The 19,481-nt window shown below is 46.0% G+C and overlaps 1 protein-coding gene across 1 annotated transcript; it reads right to left on the bottom strand.

The window, feature by feature from the left end:
• Positions 1-5,059: 5,059 nt before the first annotated feature.
• On the bottom strand, positions 5,060-15,641 carry LOC144767172 (zona pellucida sperm-binding protein 4-like). Its single transcript, XM_078650743.1, has 12 exons — positions 15,455-15,641; positions 14,577-14,698; positions 12,687-12,780; positions 12,415-12,570; positions 11,088-11,275; positions 10,566-10,663; positions 8,925-9,055; positions 7,004-7,193; positions 6,764-6,911; positions 6,511-6,589; positions 6,215-6,316; positions 5,060-5,245 (listed from the first exon to the last, which is right to left on the bottom strand). The coding sequence occupies exons 4-12, from the start codon at positions 12,566-12,568 to the stop codon at positions 5,079-5,081; spliced, it is 1,257 nt and encodes a 418-aa protein (XP_078506869.1). The 5' UTR covers positions 12,569-12,570; positions 12,687-12,780; positions 14,577-14,698; positions 15,455-15,641; the 3' UTR covers positions 5,060-5,078.
• Between the last annotated feature and the right edge of the window lie 3,840 nt (positions 15,642-19,481).

Here is a 19,481-nt window from a genome sequence, read left to right on the forward strand (position 1 = left end):
CGTATTCCTTGCTGCCTCAGACGCGCCGTACGCTGGTTACGCGAGACACATGAGGTTTGGCAAGGCCCGGCTGGCGTTCCCAGTGCGAGTCGCATTGAGTTCGGCTCTCACCGCCCTTTGTGCCTCAGGAGCCCCGGGTACGCTCCGCATCTGTGATTGTGGCCGTGGTACCAGTCGCAAACCAGCAGTACGTTGACAATATTGGAGAGAAGTGGCAGAGGTAGGGGGGATAGATAGAGAGATGTGACAGAGGGAAGGACAGAGATTTACTGTTGGCCGGTAATTGCACCGATCTCGCAAGGCTGGGAATGGGAAGGTGAGCATCGGGCCCAGTCCTATGAAGCACCTCCTTTGTCGGCCCCCGTCCCACACTCCCATGGCTACTTCCTTGGCAGGTCATCGTCCTATACACCCCCCCCCCCCCACAGAGCCACCAGCCTTCAAGCCTCAGGTCCCTGAGCAGCGCCGGACATTTACATGCTTCTGTGATTGCACACACCGCACAGAGCCGCAGACTGGCCCCCGCCCAGGGTGCTCTCCTCCGCTGCCTTTGTACTGTCTGGCTCTGTAAATGTTGACAAAGCAATCCAGGCAAAAATCCATCGCGTCATTCAGAGCTGCCCCTCCACCCCCTCACCTAATCCACCGCCCCAGAGTCTGCCATGGCTCACCTTACCTGCCGGGCTCCCCTCATACCTACTCTGTCGGTCCTCACGGACCCCCCCACCACGCATCCAGGTCACCTCACCCCCCCCCCCCACCTTAGGCCCCCTCACCCTCAGTACTGTGGCCTGCAGGTGTTAGCCAATGTACTTTTAGTGTCTTTCCCTCTCCGGTGGCGCCTGTGGGTGAGCAGTTGTGTGTGTGGCTCGGGGGGAGGGGGTGTGTGGCTCTGGGTGAGTGTGTATGCAGAAACGGATGGAGGTGTGTGTAAGTGCATGCCGCTGTATGTGTGTGCGCATGGGTGCATGTGTGAATGCATGCGTTCTTACCATGACGCGAGTCTGCATAAACACATGGACGGCTGTGTGTGTCCGTGGGTGTCTGTGTGAATGCGTGTTTTCTAACCATGGTGTGAGTGAGTCTGCATAACTGCATGGACGGCGGTGTATGTGTGAATGCATGCTTTCTTATGGTGCGAGTCTGCATAAACGTATGGACAGCTGTGTGTGCATGAGTGAATGCATGCTTTACCATGGTGTGAAGTACGCATAAATGCTTGTTTACTGTCACGCTATGTTTTTCTGTGGTTTTGCAGTACAAGGTACTGGTAGATGCAGTGACTGTCCTTACTGATACATTGATACTGTAAACCAGTAGCTTGCAGGACTCAGTTTTATGTATTACAGCATACTCTGCTTCCTGTCTCTTTGTAGAATCTCGGTACATTAGTAAGCATGATTGAGGGTTTGCAGGACTGATAATTTTGGGTGGATGTGGTGAGGGTCAGCAACCTTTCCCGGGCTTGAAAAAGTAAAGAATGTGGTAGTCATGTTCTGCTGTTCTGCTATGAGTGGTGCAGTGCTGATTGAGTGGGATAAATGGTCAGATGTTGAAAACTTACTGGTCATCTTAACTGAGTAAGCTGCATTATCTGTTACCAATTCTGGTAACTACACTGTGGGAGATATAGGACCTTTTTGTTTTCATCCAAAACGTTTGAGTTGTACCTGCTTTTTTTGTCTTTTTTGGAATTCTGATGGCTCGCTTAATAGGTGACTGGTCTTGAGTTTTTGCGCATGGCATGTGTCAAATTCAATCTAATCTGTGTTAGAGACTGGTCTTTTTTTATTTTGAGTTTTTTGGTTCCGGAGCCAAATTGTGATCCGGTGATTGTGCCCGCCATTTTCGTGCCTCGGTTTCCTTGCTTGTGATCCGGTGATTGTGCCTCCGTTTCCCTGCTTGTTGTATGTTGAGCTCCACTGAATAGCTGCGGATTCAGCATCTGTGCTGCGCTTGCTCCCCTGGCTGTGCTTGCTCTCCTGGCTGTGCTTGCGAGCGATTAAGCTATTGGCATTGTAATTGACATGCCATATATTTAGGATTTTATAATATTGTCATGAGCAATGCCAATAGCTCTACCTTTAATAATGCCGAGACCATTGTAAATGCTTGTTATGGTGAGACTTCAGGTTATTCAGATTTGTAAAGCAACTGTTATTACCTATTGACTTTCAATGCATTTCTGCCTTCCAAATGAAAGAATGTGTAAAAAAGTAGTCATTTTGAAAAATGACCGATAATTCTCATGCTAGGAGTTTTCGCAATTTCAGAAATGTGCAAATATCTATTTCTAAACTCTACATCTTGTTCCCATTTCAGAAATACTTGTACCGATTTTTCCATGTATACATTTTCCCAGAATTGCTGTATACCTGGTACATAATAAAAAACATTGCAAGTCGCTGCTCAGTTTTTGTCTCTGGGTTCGTCGGGTTCTTGGTGAACCTACAAGTCCTATATATCCCACAACCAGTAAGGTTCTGTGGATGTAATGGTATATTACTTTCAGAGAACGGTCATAATTAGAAGTTACATGTGAAAAGGTTGACACAAAAGGCTCTTTTTTCCAGCTAATTTTCGATTTCTCCTCTATTTAACTGTTAGTTTCTATAAAGAAACTTTGAAGGATCTACACAAATTACCACATGCTGAATTCAGAATGTCTACTTTACTAACATGTATAGGTTTTTTGGATCCTTTGCTTTCATACCCATTTCAACTGAAAAGAGGTTTGAAATCACAAAAAAGCAAAAGTACGCCATGTCCCTGAAAAATGCAAACTGTAAACATTGGTTTTCTGACAAGTCTGTAATTCCCTAAAAGCTGGGAAAATGGTGATCAACCCCACAAACCCTTTTTGATACCATTTGCAGGGAAAAACCCCAGACTTTCATTTGCGCCACATTTTTCCCCAAAAAGACAAAATGTAGCTATATTTGGCTAATTTCTGGGTGCCCTCCAGCGGAATCCACAAACCCTGCGTACCTTTAGAGTCCCCATGATGTTGGAAGAAAAGAATGCAAATTTGGCGTGGATACCATGTGGTCAAAAAGTTAGGGGCCCCAGCGCGAACTACCCCAAATACCCAAAAAAGGCTTAGCACAGGGGGCCTAGCAGCGAAGGGGTTATCGTGGAACGAATCAACTTAGTGTATTTTCTCGCACATATATTCCCTTACCACTTAGAAGCACCTAATCTGGAAGTGGCCTGCAGCTGGTGCTTTGTTGCTGCGGCAATAGCAGTTACTGGTCAGGTCGAGTAAGGAAGATTGTAAACACTGTGCTCCTCCCCTCTCCCCACCCTCTGGAAGCTCCATCAAGGTCGTGAGAGAACGTCACATAACCGTTCCTGGACTCCCACTGCTTGCTCCAACTGACTGGCCATGATAGCTCTCCATATCATCGAGGTGCTATGTCACCAAGGCTTACCTTAGGGGGTATGTTATATGCATTAACAAATTAAGGTTTAGGCATGGCAAAAGGTTCTACAAGTTTTTTTGCAGTTTAAGACATTTCATGTCTGCCACTGCAGTCCAATTTTAAAGTGCTAGTTTAGTAGGTTGCACCAGTGCTGTAAGCCCACTATTGGCATCAATTTTACAGGCCCTGGATAAGTAGAGTACCACTTTCCTACGATCATGCACGTTAGTTTAGTATACCAATCAGGTGTAGTCAATTAAACCATGCTTTAATGAGCATAAGCACTTCAGAGTCCCAAAGTCAACAAAAACAAGATTCAGAAAACTGGAGTGCTGAAGGCAAAAAGACTAGGGGTGACCTTGCTTGCCGAGGGGGCCAGTCCACTACAGGACAAGATTTTAGTAAGGGGGTTGCCATAATTGATTTTCAGCTGAGCCCTACCTAGTTTAATCTTCACATGGCTCTGTAAGCCACACTAATCAGAAAGCTGGGTTTTTTGGTTGTCCGATATGCTGAAGACACTCAAATTGTAGTCCCAGTTGGGGCAACCAAAAAGTCAGTGGCCACCTTCAGCATTTGCATGCAAGAAGTTGACAACTGGATGACGTGCAATTGTCTGAAGTTGAACCACAATAAAATTGAGGTGTGTTAATGCTGTGAAATACCTCGTTCTGTTCACAGGACTGTAGCGGAGGAGCTGGTCTCCATCCCAGTCACGAAGATGAAAACGGGGGGTGATTTGATAACCATTTGACAAACTGGTGAATGCCATTACCTAAAGTGCCTTATTTTTTTACATTAAATCTGAGATTTTACTTTATTCCTTTTGTGCTTAAGAAGCTAGTGATAACCGCCCTCACCCTATCCAAAATAGATTGCTGTAATGGTCGATCATTTTACAGAAACTGCTCCTTATCAAACTACAAATTCTGCAGAACTCGTCAGCTCGCCCAAGGCTGGGAATACATAGACGAAGCTCACAGGCTAAGGTGCCAGTGGTGCTTCACTGGCTGACAGTTGATAAGAGGCTAGACTTCATGGCACTTTGTATCACATTTAAAGGCCTTACATGGAGATGGCTCAGACTATTTAAAAAATACATTGATCAGTGACATCACCGCTAGGCTACTTCAATCCTCCGCAGCAAACTTTAAAGTACCAAAGTTTAGAAGAAAGTGTGTGGGGTGTAGAATCTTCATGTATGCTACACCCAAATGGTGGAATGCCTTGCCTCTCCAATTAAAGCCCAGTTCTTCCCAGTTCGTTTTTAGAAAGGGTCTTAAGACCTGCCTTTGTAACTCACACCTCCACAACTAGGTGTCAATCGTCTGCCCGTTGTGATACCATTGCCAGAGATGCCCTCATTGCCAGAGATGCCCTCAACCATTTGAACGCTTTGTAAAACATATTTTCCTTCTAGAATACTAAGTGTGTAATATCTGAACCACCAACTGGAGAGGGAGCTGTGTAGGAAGTAGCCATTTAATTGGCTTCATAATTGACCAACTCAAAACCTCAGTTTGCTGTGCAGTTTCCTTCTTCCTCAGATGGAGAAGTCGCATCCTACAAAGGACACTGCACCAAGCCCCTCCCCTGGCTGCACCAGGAGCCACATTGAGGACAACCGCACACAGCATTTTAAGAAATATTTTTATTTCAGGTCTTCACAGCAGCCATTTCAACTTGTTCATTACGGGGCTTCCGGCGTCGAACCAACTGCACTAGAGCAAGACAGACCACAGCAATGAACACCACCAATCCAACTGTAAGCACCACCATCCAGACCCATCCTGGCATCAAGGATTCTTGGGAGCTGCGAGAGCCTGAGGGACAAAAACAGGTTTGTAATCAGTTCGTTGTACAACATTAATGAAGCTTCTCCTCTCCATGCCCCTTCCCCACATTTCTAAGTGTTTTAAGCCACAGATGTCCGACACATTTTGCCTGGGTAAAGGTATATGTTGGTCTCACCTTCAGGTCATGTGATACAGATTAAACAAAAATGTAAATGCTAATCGTTAATCAGTGGGCCTTTCCCAATCACATTACGAAACCTCTACTAGTTAATGCAAAGCACCATAATATACTCAGCCACAGAATGGAATTCCGTTTAGTGCAGTGGATGATAGTGCTACAATTTCCCAATCTGGTCTGTGACAGAAAGCACTGGTAACATGCAAGACACCATTTTAAACGTGTATTACTCCCAATATAAGATGGGCTGCTACATAAATGTTTTTTATGGTGCTTTCAAAAGATAGATTTTAGTAATATCCAAAGTGCAAAGGCTTTGTTTTATTAACTCTTAAAGCCTACTTCACACCTTAGCTGGTAGCTGCCTTAATAGCTCACAATCACACGTATCCGCAGAACCTGACTGGGAACCCAAAACAGTTCTGTCAATCTGGTCAGCCCAGCCCGCGGGGGTGGGCGCAGGGTGGGGGAGAATTTTAAGCACTCTGAATGGCCTTGCGTGCCCCTTCAAACTGCAACTGGACAATGACACCTTAGCTGGGCCTTTGCCTCTTGGCCCCCTGTGGCCGACCCCTGAGGGCTAGTGAGAAATGTGTCCGATGTTGCGTTCCAAGTCTTGGGCAGTCGCTATGCCCTCATCACAAGTGTTTCACATTATTCGAAAGCTGAATCTACTCCTTTTTGCTGGGTCCTAAGACCGATGGCTTATTTCGTTGACGCTTTTTGATACCACCCACCCCTGCCCTTCATTCTTTGCGGCATGTGTAATTTTCTATTTGTTGGTATTCAAGAAACAGATTTTTAAAAACATCACTTACCTGCTATTGCAACATCATCTTCTGTGATGAATAGAACGGGCCCCTCTGCAGTCACGAGACTCACAGGTTCAGCATCCATGTCCCAATCCTGAATCATTCTCCCTAAGAGGAGGAAAATCACAAGAGCTCAAGGTTTGGGAAGGACCAAAGCGCTTAAAAGCCGATATACAATAGAGAAAGCAAAGCCACAGCAGTACACTGTTGGAGCAACCTCCAGACAAGAGTAATGCGCGCGCCTAATGCTACAGTCCCGCCGATTAAAAAGTATCACATCAAGAACCACAATGCAAACTTACTCTTCCTCGAGGAGCACGCGGAGGAGCAGGAGTCCCGTGCAGAGGGGACGCACACAGAGGCGGCGCAGTGGAAAAACACCTGAAAGAGCAAGAGTTGTCAAGTGAAGAAGACAAGATGACGAATAGAGCACAGTACGCGCCAATGAATACTCTACGTGTAACTTACAAGCCCCGCCCCTCCCTATAGTTACTATGCACAAGGGACTCCGCAGTCTACCCTAATTTAGGAAACTCCGCATCGAGGATAACTTACCGGGCCCATCATGTTCTGCTGAGCTTTGTCCACGAAGGTGAAGGTGGAGACGACGAAGCGCTGGTAGTGAGAGGGGCGCTGGAGCGCGGGGAACGTCTCTCGGACCCGGAGAACCAGGGTCTTATAATTGTCGCCAGCATAGGGGCATCTGCATTAGGAGCAAGTGGAAACCAAGCATTAATACACACGATTCACCATTTACCGCCCCGCACAGCCATCTACCCCTCAGACATAAGTCACCTGTCCACCGTGATGGGCCACTGCATAGACTGGTGGGCGTCACTGGAGGGGGTGGCCCAGCACTGGTTCAGAACCAGCATCAAGGCGGGGTCTGTTCTCTGCAGCATTCGAACCTCCACAAAAACAGGGTCCCGCAGAACCTTCAACACTGGGTATTCAGCAATACTGTAGTAAGCGCTGTACGTCTGGTCTGAAAAACAAGTGAAATGATTAGTTGCTGCACATCCAAGGTATGGCAGTTTAGTTTCCCACTCCACCTCACAAGCCCTTCGACTCCTGAAGTCACATAAGTGACATGTGGACACTGAAGGGATCCATTATGCCATCAATTACTGGCCCTGTAGCAAAGTTGAACCACATAAGCCCTGGATCAGTGGCTCTACATCCATGGTTGAAAATGCTGGTATGAGAGCACACGTGCATTGTATTGCCTGCCCAGATTCAGCTATGCCCCGCTCTGAAGCACTGCCCAGGCCAGAAGAACATGAACTGACCCAAAATGTCCGATATTCCAGTATCTGGTAATGCAGGGAATGAGAACCTGCAGATATGGAGGCAGGCTGACTGAGGGAACACCACATCCAGTAAGAAACTGCATTTGTAGAATTTAGAGCTCAGGGAGCAAGAAACTCAGCCTTTCAACATGGTGCAGGGCAACACTACCAGTTAGCCCCCTTGCCAGCCTAGTAGGACACCATGCAATTGAAAGAAATCTAGGCCAGCAAGACCACAGCTCACAATGCCTGCAACCCATTGAAGGCAGCAGTATGGTTGAAGGTAGGGATAGGAGTGGCTGGTTACAAACCTATTTGCAGGCATGCTGCATGGCCACATCGGAGTGCACTGAATATCTCCCTTACCTGCACCCCCACCACAAGCTAGAATAGAGGTGCCATGCAGCCAATACTACCTGTGACACGAACTGCGATTCTGTAACAATCACTGGAACAAGTTAGAAAAACCATCTGCCTCAGAATGGTAATGCGTTCAGCACAGATAGGATTCATTCTGGTCTACCCAGGAGCTCAAAAGTAGATTGGATCAAGTGTAGGCTTGGCTTACAATGAATCTAAACATGCCTCGAATTCAAGTGTCGCATTAGACTCCAGTCTCACCAGGAAGATGCAACAGCTTGGTACCACTTCTGCCTGTACAGAAGTAAGGTCCAACCTCCTGGCCAAGACAATTTTTAAACTAGTAATCCAGTTTTAAAACCATGCCTTAATGTATCCGATTCAGCCAACTGAATTTATTTACAAACACCGAAGGAAAAGCTCTGCCTCCATCTTATAACTCGCAGCATCACCTTCAAACGCAAACACCACAGCAACTATCAATATACGAGTAAGGTCTCCAGGACCATCGCAACTCTGCTTGAACTATCACCATTCTAGATACCCAAAGGCGTCTAATGTTAAGGATTAGGGTCAATTGCTCCACATCATGAAGTGGAAACAGCGCTTTATTTGAACTTCAGTGTCTCAGCGGTGATACTATTTCAGGGCAAAGCAATATTAAAGAAGACAGCTTCCTTAATTTACTAGACTTCACAGTTACACCACCACAAAATGCGGATTTGCTTTTAGGTGCTCTGCAATAGGTTCACACTGGGAATGTCTAACAGGTTGAACAATTTGCAAGTGATCAACACATTAGACTGCCTAATATTTAGGAATTTCAGAAGCACATCTCCTTCAACCAAGAAACCCATAGTGGCAAAGGTTCAATCACCTATTTAGTTCAAGATAGTGTGCTTGACCCATAAACTGCAGTCAGTTACATTCTTGGCACTTCCTGGTGAGAAGCTTAATGCAGGATGCGGAAATACCAGAGGCATGGGGCGATCTTGCCTGAAATTCATATCCAATGAACGGGTAAGCAGCATTAGTACCACAGGCCGGCACTAGCTCAAGAAACGTACCTTTAGCAATCCTCATTTCAATGAGGAGTGGTCCTGGACTGCTCACAGGAAGGGGCGGCGGTAAAGTGAAGACTTCAACTTGCAGTGGGATGAAGCTGCTACTGCTTGCGAAGGTGCAACGCACAGTTAACCTGATTAAGAATAGAGCAAAGCAATTAACGATACTCCAATGCAGCTAGACGGGGGCAAGATATATACACAGAGATTTACTGACGCCCAAAGTGTTGCGCCTTACGCCTCAGTTGTAGCCTGATCAGATGTGTGGGCATGAGGCGGGCTCTCACTTTAGGGGTGGCCGGCACCACAAGCATGGGAATCCAGACAGGAGGGCTCTAGAAGCCGATAGACATACAGACTGATGCAAGTTATGATGTTGTCCTCTTAGCAAGTACAAACAAGCATGTGTAGTATTATGCAGATCTACTGCCACTCATGGAAGGAGCACATGTATGTGCCAGGGTGTAGGCAGACGGAACCCTTGTTTCACCCACACTATTCAGATGGGTCAGGACAGTAGACAAATTCAAGAGGTCACACAATGTGAATATTCCAAGAGAAAAGTATGGAAAGCAGGGGGGTAGAGAGAAGGATTAAACCAGCCCAAGAGCGTTCATGGGAGAAATATGCTGGTTGTTTGATAGTTTCCATTCGCCAACGGCACTATCGGGAACAAAATTTGAGCCCAAAGGAGCTTGCTGCCAGAGGCAAGGAATAAATAGCCTGTTAAGAGGAAGCACACAGTTGGGTAGACTCATGAAATGTTGTATTCACCAAGAACCTGCTCCGACAGTAGTAGCATTGCTTGGACCACCTTTCACTCCCCCCCCCCCCCCCAACACTTCATTTGGGGAGATACAAAATAAGACAATCTATGGGGCAAGGAGGGTGAGAACTTCGCACAAGTCAGTCCTTGCTCTGGGACATTGGTTGGTGCCATGTACCTCACAAGTGTAGAAATAATTAGAACATGTAGGTAAGCACCAGTGCAGCAGAGTATAGAACTCAAGTCACTTCATGTGCTGCTACTGTGGATGCAGTTCAGTAGACCCAAATTGGTGAAACAAGGCATTGACCGACGCCCTGAGCATACTACATTCTGCAACTCAGAAATGTAAACTTACTTCAAGATTAACAGTGAAGAAGCCAAAGTTACTGGCAAAAGGTTGCACCTTCACCTTAAAGACATACCCAAAATACAGATCACTTTCAATAAATACAGTCTCCGTGATATTTGAATCATATTTTACACCCTGCAGGTCACTTTAAAACTTGGTCATACATGACCTAGAATACTACAGAATGTTGCTTCCGAAATACCAAAGGTAGGTTGAAGCACAAGCCTACCCTACAATTAAAATATTCATACCACAAGTAAGCAGTGCTCTCTCTAGACAAACACTAGCCCACAAATGGTAAAACTGTACAAAACGGCAGGCCCAAAAAAAAAACAAGTTTGGTATTCTAATAATCCAGTACATATTTTACGAGGTTTATAGTCTTGTAATATGCACAAGATTACGGATTGCACAGCACTGAATGGAAATAACTCAAACCAGTATGTTTGACTAGACATTAAGCTCCATGATTACGGTCCCATTTCATAGATGCAAGCACTATATAGCTACTTGGAATTAACTTTACCTGAAGGTGCTGTCCCTACTGATTGAGGCACCGTTCGCCGTAAGCACACTCCTGGTAGCCTCCAGCCTGTTTTCGTATATAGTAGTATCACTTTTGACCTGTGAAGTAGAGTTACATCACATGCAATATCAACCAGAATAGAATACTAAGTAATTATACAAAGGTCAAAGAACTGAGGATTAAACCTGTTGCAATATGCAAGAAAACCTAAACCCCAGCCTGTTACTCATGGGTGTGCTTTGTACTACAGAGGTAATGTGTACCACGACAAGAACATGCTGTACTATGGGACTAGGCAATGCAAGAGTAAGATTCCCACAAAGCAGATCTTAAAATACAGTTGGAGCCAGTATTTAAGACTCAAAGCTTTATTTTTCAGGGGGGCGGGGTAACACAGAAACGGGGGCTTAAATGGTCTAATTTGTGAAGACCAACACAAAATTGAGCTTAAGACTGTACTAGTAGGATGTGGAATCGAACTGTTGCAAATGCTTCAAACATACTATTATTTGACCATCTTACCTGCTGAACACCTCCACAAACCAATGGGAACCGGTATGCTAGAAAACCACTGGTCTGATACACATTGAGTTCTGAGCATGAACTGCTCACAGTGAGGAGACGCACAGATTTCAAGTCCAGAGATGGTACAGTGACATCAGTAGATATGGCAATGGTTGCTTGGCCATCAGGAGAGCATTGGGCAGTCACTAGAAGTGAAACATACTGGTCACTCGGAGGAAACCACCACACCAGAGAATTCCACCCTACAGCAAACATCCATGTCCAGCATTGCCTTCCCAGTCCACCAGCCACTATATATTCAGATTCATTTCACCTACCCGCAGGCTCAATGTATTTGTATTTTCCCTGGCAGGACTAAACTGTTTCCTACCATAATGTAGTACAGTCGCACCTGCTAGGCTAGCACTGGAGCTATAGAAAGGTTGAGTTAATTAACTGAAGAGCCACCTTGCAGCACATCTGCACCTTGACAGACCACTAGCAGCGGAAAGGCTTGCATTTACCTCAGAGGACAGCGTTTGCTCCTATTCCTTGATGCTATTCTCAGGTAATTCTCCTAAATCAGGATATAGAACCTCCAAACCATAAAGGGGTTACCAATTAGAAGGTAGCAGCTGCTTGCTAGTCATAGCTGTGCCCCTTGCCATTCACTCACTATACCCCATTCAATAAGCTTCATTAAGGCAGGAGCAGCTGGGAAACAAATATGACTCAGATAGGGGTGTGCACTATGTGTACCTGCACATTGCTTACCATGGACAATCTTGGCTCCAAGAGCACTGCCATTTTGAAGACTCCGCTTCCACTAGGAGTGTGTTTCTGAATCCGCTGTATCTGCATTGGAGAGTTCTTGTGTGGCAATTTGCCACAGCCACCCAGTGCATACATTGAGAGTCTCTCAATGCCAGTCTAGTTTACACACAAAGTGGCCTGTTTGCTTACCTACCATGATGAACCCTCACAAGTATGAAGGCACCTATGGTTCGTGGATGGATTGGTTCACTTAAGTTCCTCAAAGTAGACCTCGCAAGGACCCCGAATTGAGGAATACTACCACGGCTCCCTGCTTCTCCCACAATTTGGTCATTCTAACCACCTCTAGACTGAAGGCTTTTAGCAGCAGTTATTAGAGTCAACTATCACCGACCAACACAAACATTTAACATTAGCTGGAAACGTAAATGGAGGGGATTATTCTGGACAGAGGATTACAGCCCAAACTTGCAAATGAAGGAAAAACTCCTTTCTAGTTCCACTACAAAGTGTCAGTCATGTGCGTTTACAGCCATTACACCATGAGGGAGCAAGGAATGAAGCCTCAAACCTGGATTTCCAAAGTAACACGGTGTGGTGGACGTGCGTGGATCGTAACAGCAGTCTAGTGCCTCACAGACTTCCCGAGTGATGGGTAGACTGCCACAAAGCAACCGGTTGGGAAAAGCAACAGCATCGCAGGTATTTGGGCTGGGAGCATCCATAACTGGAAGATAAAGCAGAACTTCATGTTACCATAGCAGGGACCAGCAGTCACTTGGTTACAGCGGTGAAGGGGCCTGAATTACCAGCAGTGTCTTTGCAGGCACCACAATCACTCACCAGGCAAGACCGGGCACTTCAACTTCTCTCTCCAAGTGGCATTCTCTCCAGCAAAGGATTCTTCAACATCCAAGGACAGGATATACTCGCCATCCTGGAGGAAAGCCAGTATCTGATTAAAGTGTAGCAATGGGACCACCATAGTGGTGTTCCAGCTCTCACCCACCCTTCTGTTAGTTGCATGATGTAATCAGTAAGAGGAGTTAAACACAGGTTCATTCTTTCCTAACTCATAGGAAGTAAAAGCCCTTGGCATTAAGCACAAGTATAGTAGTTGGTAATCTTTGGGTTTTTACGGTCTGCAACATTATAATGGCGAATGCAGTACAAGTTTCCATTAGTTCTGCTGCACCTTTACTGTTGCACTGAACGGTTTTAGTGGCACTACGTCTAGCCTCTTGAGGGGGGTTGGGTCACTTAATTGACACAAGAACCTGCTATCAAGTATTAGCTTTCGGCAATAAATGTTTCTAGTACATTTCTTACTACTGCTCACAGGCATCCGTTTCTACCCAGCCTCTAGGCATTTACCTGCCAAATCTGTTGAACAGATTTCAAGAATTCACTGTTTAAATAAAAAAAGCTTTTATTTACTGAGGTTATAAGGGTGTATAAAAACCTGAGTGTATCAGTGATATCTGATGTAGGAGCATTAGGCCCATGTAATTATTTACATGTGGGCTATTTTAGTAAGGAATTTTCTTTATCAAACCAAAGACAGGGAAACTTCTGAAAATGTCGTGTTCTGTAGAGAACAAAACTAATTAGTCTTCAATGCAACTATAAAAGAAACACCCATCCTGCCCTACAAATACACTCTAAAGCGCTTGTGAAATACCAAATTGGTTACCCAAGACCATTCATTCTATCCTACCAGCTGGCGCAGTAGTCCCCAACCATGACAGAAAGCTAGTAAAGCGGTCATGTAGTACAACGCCTGGGTCTCAACTGGTTTCTAAAATACGGGGTCCTGCTCTGTTTGCCACACCACATCACTGCAGAACTATCCCAGTACCAGTTCTCCAACCATTGCTGCAATCTGAAGCTTCCCCACAAAGCTACGGCTGCAGGTAGGTTCGCTTGGATAAAAGTGTTTTCTGGGACTACTTCCATGAAGCTATTTCTCGGAGACGGTCTACGCAGCTCCTTCCCGTGTTATCATCCAGACAATGTTCGCTCGTCTCCTTAACTATTAGTTTTCAGTGAAGCTAAAAACACTCTGAGCAGAATCATTCTTCAAGGGGTTGGCAAACAGCTGCTACAGCATTTGGCAAGTGCAGGTATAGTCAACCTGCATTAACGCCCGACTTCTAATGCACAGAGGGAACGAATCCAGAGCAAGGAAAGCATGCAGTTCAGCTGTACTCCGTCCTTGTGCAAAGGGCATTACATATAAAACCTGGAGCCTTCGAGGAACTTAAGTAGGTAGAGCAACACTACTAAATAACAAAAACTCGCCCACAGTGGCACCAATTTAGACAAGACTGCCTAACAAAAGCAAATTGGTAACCAAGCAAAGGTTTAGTGATAGACGGGGCTTTAAGTGAGAGTAATGTCATTTAGTTTGAATTAAACGCATCAGTAGTACAATACTTTTATTAGAGAATCCCAACCTTCGAATTACAGCACAATGTTAGTTACACCTCGGCCAGTTATTACTGGCTAGGATTTTCCACAATAAAGGCAAGAGAAAAAAAAAACCTACACAACTGCATTTACTATAGGGTCTAGGCTACACGCTCAGGGAGCTGCAAAAAGTCACCAGCACTGCAAACTTCCAGAAAGGTAGTCGGTTCGTTACTTTGCGAGTTTAAGGTACGGCTCACAAGTCATTAGGGAATGAAGCTCAGCACAGTATACTACAGCAGTGGCTAAGGCAACTGAGCTTACCTGCTCACTCACATAGCACCCTGCGTAGTCAGCGCCAATGACTGCTGAGGCACCTGGCTGCTGACTGACCCAAATCCCACATTTTGTATCATTCTGGAGGGCAACAGGGACACCGCTCTTATCTAGGAGAAAGAGAAAAAGAGCATAAAACACCCCCAAACTATACCAACCCACATTTCTTTCAAACTCAAGTAAACTAAATCAAGAGCCATCACACAGCACCATCACATCAAACCCCTCCCTAAACATACATGAACAGAAAGCACCAGAAACATATAGGACCAACCTGGTTCTCACAGGACAACCACTAAAAACTAGTTAACAGAAAAAAAATAAAAAATAAAAAACACACAGAAAGGTATTACTTAGAATGCAAGTCCTTAAGCCAAGATAAACTGCCCTCACTGCTTTAAGAGCACCTTTAAGTGCTCTTTTTTTACATTCTGGGACTTGAAGAAGTTTTACTTATTTTTCTCAAGCAAGCCCCTTAAGCCAACAAGTTACTCAAAAAGTCAGGAATGCATAGTGGCAGAGGCATAAGTGCGAGGACACCGGACTACAATAATTGGGCACAATGCAGGACCTCCAGTCACTACCACTTTTGAGGTTACTACACATGCAGTTCTGCTGCACATAAAGCCCACAATCGGTCAACCATAGCAAAACGTCTTTATCATAGGGTCAGCAAGCAGATCAGGATATCACCCGACAACCTACACTATTAGAAGATAAATACACGTAGATATTAAGAATTCCCTTTTCTGTACAGTGGCATTACCATTACGTGTTTTGTAAAGTTAGAACATTTACTCACCACGGGAGCCACCACCGACACACGTGCAACTAAGAACACCCAGAACTACAAACCCTCCGCTCACCTCTCACAGTCAGAGTAAGAGAAGAATTGCTAGAGAGCGTGGAAGGAAGCAGGAACTGCAAGCTACGAAGGCCACAACTCAACAAAGAAGAACTCCCATCAAGCACCACCTCCCGGCGGACACTGTCCGCTGCCAAAGCAGCACAAAAGGAATACAGCACCAGCAACAATCCGCACGCAGTAAAACAAGCCATTGTGCCTGAGAATACCTCTCGACGTCTGACGTATTTATACAACTACTACGCAGCTATTGGCGGGGATGGGGCAAAATGGGCGCCAATCCCTGAGCATTGCACATAGACCTCAGGTGTGGTCCGTTGATAATCAGGAAGGTCTCAGACTCAGGTGAGACTCATTACGTGTAAGCAGCCTTGCCGAAACTCAAGTGAGTCTGTCGAGCACGAGAACTTGTCCTGGAGAGGATATGGTGTTACGGTCAGCGCTGCCGACTTAGGAGCGGGGGCACCGAGTTCGAGTCTTACCCTCACCTCAGCTCGACATCCTGTAGAGTCTGAGCAAGTCGCTAAATCTACAGGTTTACACAAATAGTAATATAATACAAAATAAATATGCAGGTGTAACGTAACTGGTGCTGGTGGGTCGAGTTGGTGTTATATAGAAATAAACCAACCACCTTTCAGTAACTTTCCCTATGTGTGTCTAATGTCAATTAGGCCTTGAAGATTCAGATGACTCCTTCCACGAGTCAAACTTTCTTTAGGAAGGTTGAATACGTATTTAATAAAGTTAGGACATGTCGAAATATGTGATTTGATCCATAGGTGTATGTCATTATAAAATACAATACTAGTACTTCTTATCAAAGGTTTTTAGGCTGTGCCATTTTGATTGTGAGTAGTTCATCCAGTTTGTTAAATTATTATTTGCATCACGGTACTTGTCCAGTATTTGTAATGGGAAAATCAGAACTGCAACTACCAGAATGCCAAGAAGGAGCATTTCCTGCAAACCTAGCAGGTCTGACGGTGCAATATCTGTCACTGAATAAACGAGCATAGGCCTGTGTGTGTCAACACATACCCCATAAACCCGGAATGGGTAAAAACATTAGACACACATTGTACAATGAACTCTGCCCAGACTGAATGGTACAGAGGGGCTTAATCTGAGTGAAAACACCGTCATTCATTGGGGCAGGATCTTAAATGCAAATAGGACTGTTGCAAAGAGGCAGACAATCTAGACCCCTTGAGTCAAAACCGTGCAGCCTTTTTACAGAGCTTTAAAGTTACTCCGCATCAGCAGTATGCTATGCAACAACTGATTTTTAGCTCACTTTGGTACTTGTAGATTTCTTATTGCATTTTCAATGCAAGACTCCAGATACCAGATTACAGCCAAATCTGCATGATATCAGTAATAGCTTGTTTTTTTTCGTGGCACTTAAGACACCAGCTTTTCCCCTTTTTAGCGCTCCGCCTACATCCCACGAAGTGGGTGTGGCTTCAGAGTCCTGTAGAGAGCGGTCCGACAAGCTAACCTAGACATTCCAGAGAAGCGCGTGAATTCTGTTCGTTATTTATGGCAGCTGCATGTTAATTGGCCATCGCATGGCTGTGTTTTTACAAGGCAGCACGCAATAGGCCATAGTCTGTAGAGTTTCTCCACTTCCTGCATATTCATTGCGGAGACGCGCAGCAGAAGGCTATAATTCATCAATTACCAGCTGTCAGGGGCCGCGGTAATTGAATCCAGATGCTGGACGCGCGTGCACCATTCTTTGCTGTCTGCTCTCGGAAGGCTTGGAACTGTATTTGGCATTCCTGAAGCGTGTGCATTTATTGTCAGGACTGGATGATGCTGGGCGCGCGTGCACTCCAGCCTCTCCTCCTGGGCCTCGGCTCGGCAGAGGTGCGTTCCTCGAAGGCTGCTCGGGAGTCTGCCGGGTCAGGCACAATATGTTTTTTGTTGAAATCTGCAAGTTATGCAACAGGTTGCGGTTTGCGTGCAAGTACATTAACGGAAAGCGCCACTGGCGCGGAAGCACAAAAAAATGATGTGTCCATGAACATAACTGAAAACAGAGCAGTAAATAATGAGGCAGTGACGTGGTTGCTAGAAAGCAAAATCACTTGTTAGCAGTGCTTAATTTGTGCCATAATAAGTGCCAGGGCCCAAGATATTTCTGAGGAGGCCACTGCTGCTTGCCCTACTTCAGGCCACTGCCAGTGATGCCAAATACGAGAACCAACAGCACCTACTTCCAGTGTAGGACTTAAAAAACAAGTGTGTATACCCAGTCATGCATCTGCTCAGAGTGTGAGTGCAGAGTGTGAGTGCAGAGTAGTGAGTGCAGAGTAGTGAGTGCAGAGTCGTGAGTGCAGAGTTGTGAGTGCAGAGTGTGAGTGCAGAGTAGTGAGTGCAGAGTAGTGAGTGCAGAGTAGTGAGTGCAGAGTAGTGAGTGCAGAGTAGTGAGTGCAGAGTGTGAGTGCAGAGTAGTGAGTGCAGAGTAGTGAGTGCAGAGTAGTGAGTGCAGAGTGCAGAGTAGTGAGTGCAGAGTGCAGAGTAGTGAGTGCAGAGTAGTGAGTGCAGAGTGCAGAGTAGTGAGTGCAGAGTAGTGAGTGCAGAGTAGTGAGTGCAGAGTAGTAAGTGCAGAGTTGTGAGTGCAAAGTGCAGAGTAGTGAGTGCAGAGTAGTGAGTGTAGAGTGAGCGTGCAGAGTGAGTGTGCAGAGTAGTGAGTGCAGAGTAGTGAGTGCAGAGTGCAGAGTAGTGAGTGCAGAGTGCAGAGTGCAGAGTAGTGAGTGCAGAGTAGTGAGTGCAGAGTGCAGAGTAGTGAGTGCAGAGTAGTGAGTGCAGAGTAGTGAGTGCAGAGTGTGAGTGCAGAGTGTGAGTGCATAGTAGTGAGTGCAGAGTAGTGAGTGCAGAGTGCAGTGAGTGCAGAGTAGTGAGTGCAGAGTGAGTGTGCAGAGTGAGTGTGCAGAGTAGTGAGTGCAAAGTAGTGAGTGCAGAGTAGTGAGTGCAGAGTAGTGAGTGCAGAGTGAGTGTGCAGAGTGAGTGTACAGAGTAGTGAGTGCAGAGTGAGTGTACAGAGTAGTGAGTGCAGAGTAGTGAGTGCAGAGTAGTGAGTGCAGAGTGCAGAGTAGTGAGTGCAGAGTAGTGAGTGCAGAGTAGTGAGTGCAGAGTGTGAGTGCAGAGTGCAGAGTGTGAGTGCAGAGTGAGTGCGCAGAGTGCAGAGTTGTGAGTGCAGAGTGCAGAGTGAGTGTGCAGAGTGCAGAGTAGTGAGTGCAGAGTAGTGAGTGCAGAGTAGTGAGTGCAGAGTGCAGAGTAGTGAGTGAAGAGTAGTGAATGCAGAGTAGTGAGTGCAGAGTAGTGAGTGCAGAGTGTGAGTGCAGAGTGTGAGTGCAGAGTGAGTGTGCAGAGTGCAGAGTTGTGAGTGCAGAGTTGTGAGTGCAGAGTGAGTGTGCAGAGTGCAGAGTAGCGAGTGCAGAGTGCAGAGTAGTGAGTGCAGAGTAGTGAGTGCAGAGTAGTGAGTGCAGAGTAGTGAGTGCAGAGTTGTAGAGTGCAGAGTTGCAGAGTGCAGAGTGGTGAGTGCAGAGTGGTGAGTGCAGAGTAGTGAGTGCAGAGTAGTGAGTGCAGAGTAGTGAGTGTAGAGTAGTGAGTGCAGAGTGTGAGTGCAGAGTGCAGAGTGAGTGTGCAGAGTGCAGAGTTGTGAGTGCAGAGTGAGTGTGTAGAGTGAGTGTGCAGAGTGCAGAGTGAGTGTGTAGAGTGAGAGTGCAGAGTGAGTGTGCAGAGTGCAGAGTGAGTGTGTAGAGTGAGTGCAGAGTGGTGAGTGCAGAGTGGTGAGTGCCGAGTGCCTGTCCCAGAGAGAGCAGGGTATGCTTGTGCGCTTACACTGTGCACTGACACACAGGAGCTAAAACAAAGAACAGCTGAACACATGGGAGCTTCATTGAGGCAGGGAGCAGCAAGGAGGGGATGCCTCAACCAATCAAGCGCAGCTACTCACAACCTACTGTACGATTACAACACAGGCCGAAGGGCAGAGCTAGGTCTTTTCGCATTACGCA

The sequence above is a fragment of the Lissotriton helveticus genome, chromosome 7, assembly GCF_964261635.1.
Source record: "Lissotriton helveticus chromosome 7, aLisHel1.1, whole genome shotgun sequence".
NCBI lineage: Eukaryota > Metazoa > Chordata > Amphibia > Caudata > Salamandridae > Lissotriton > Lissotriton helveticus.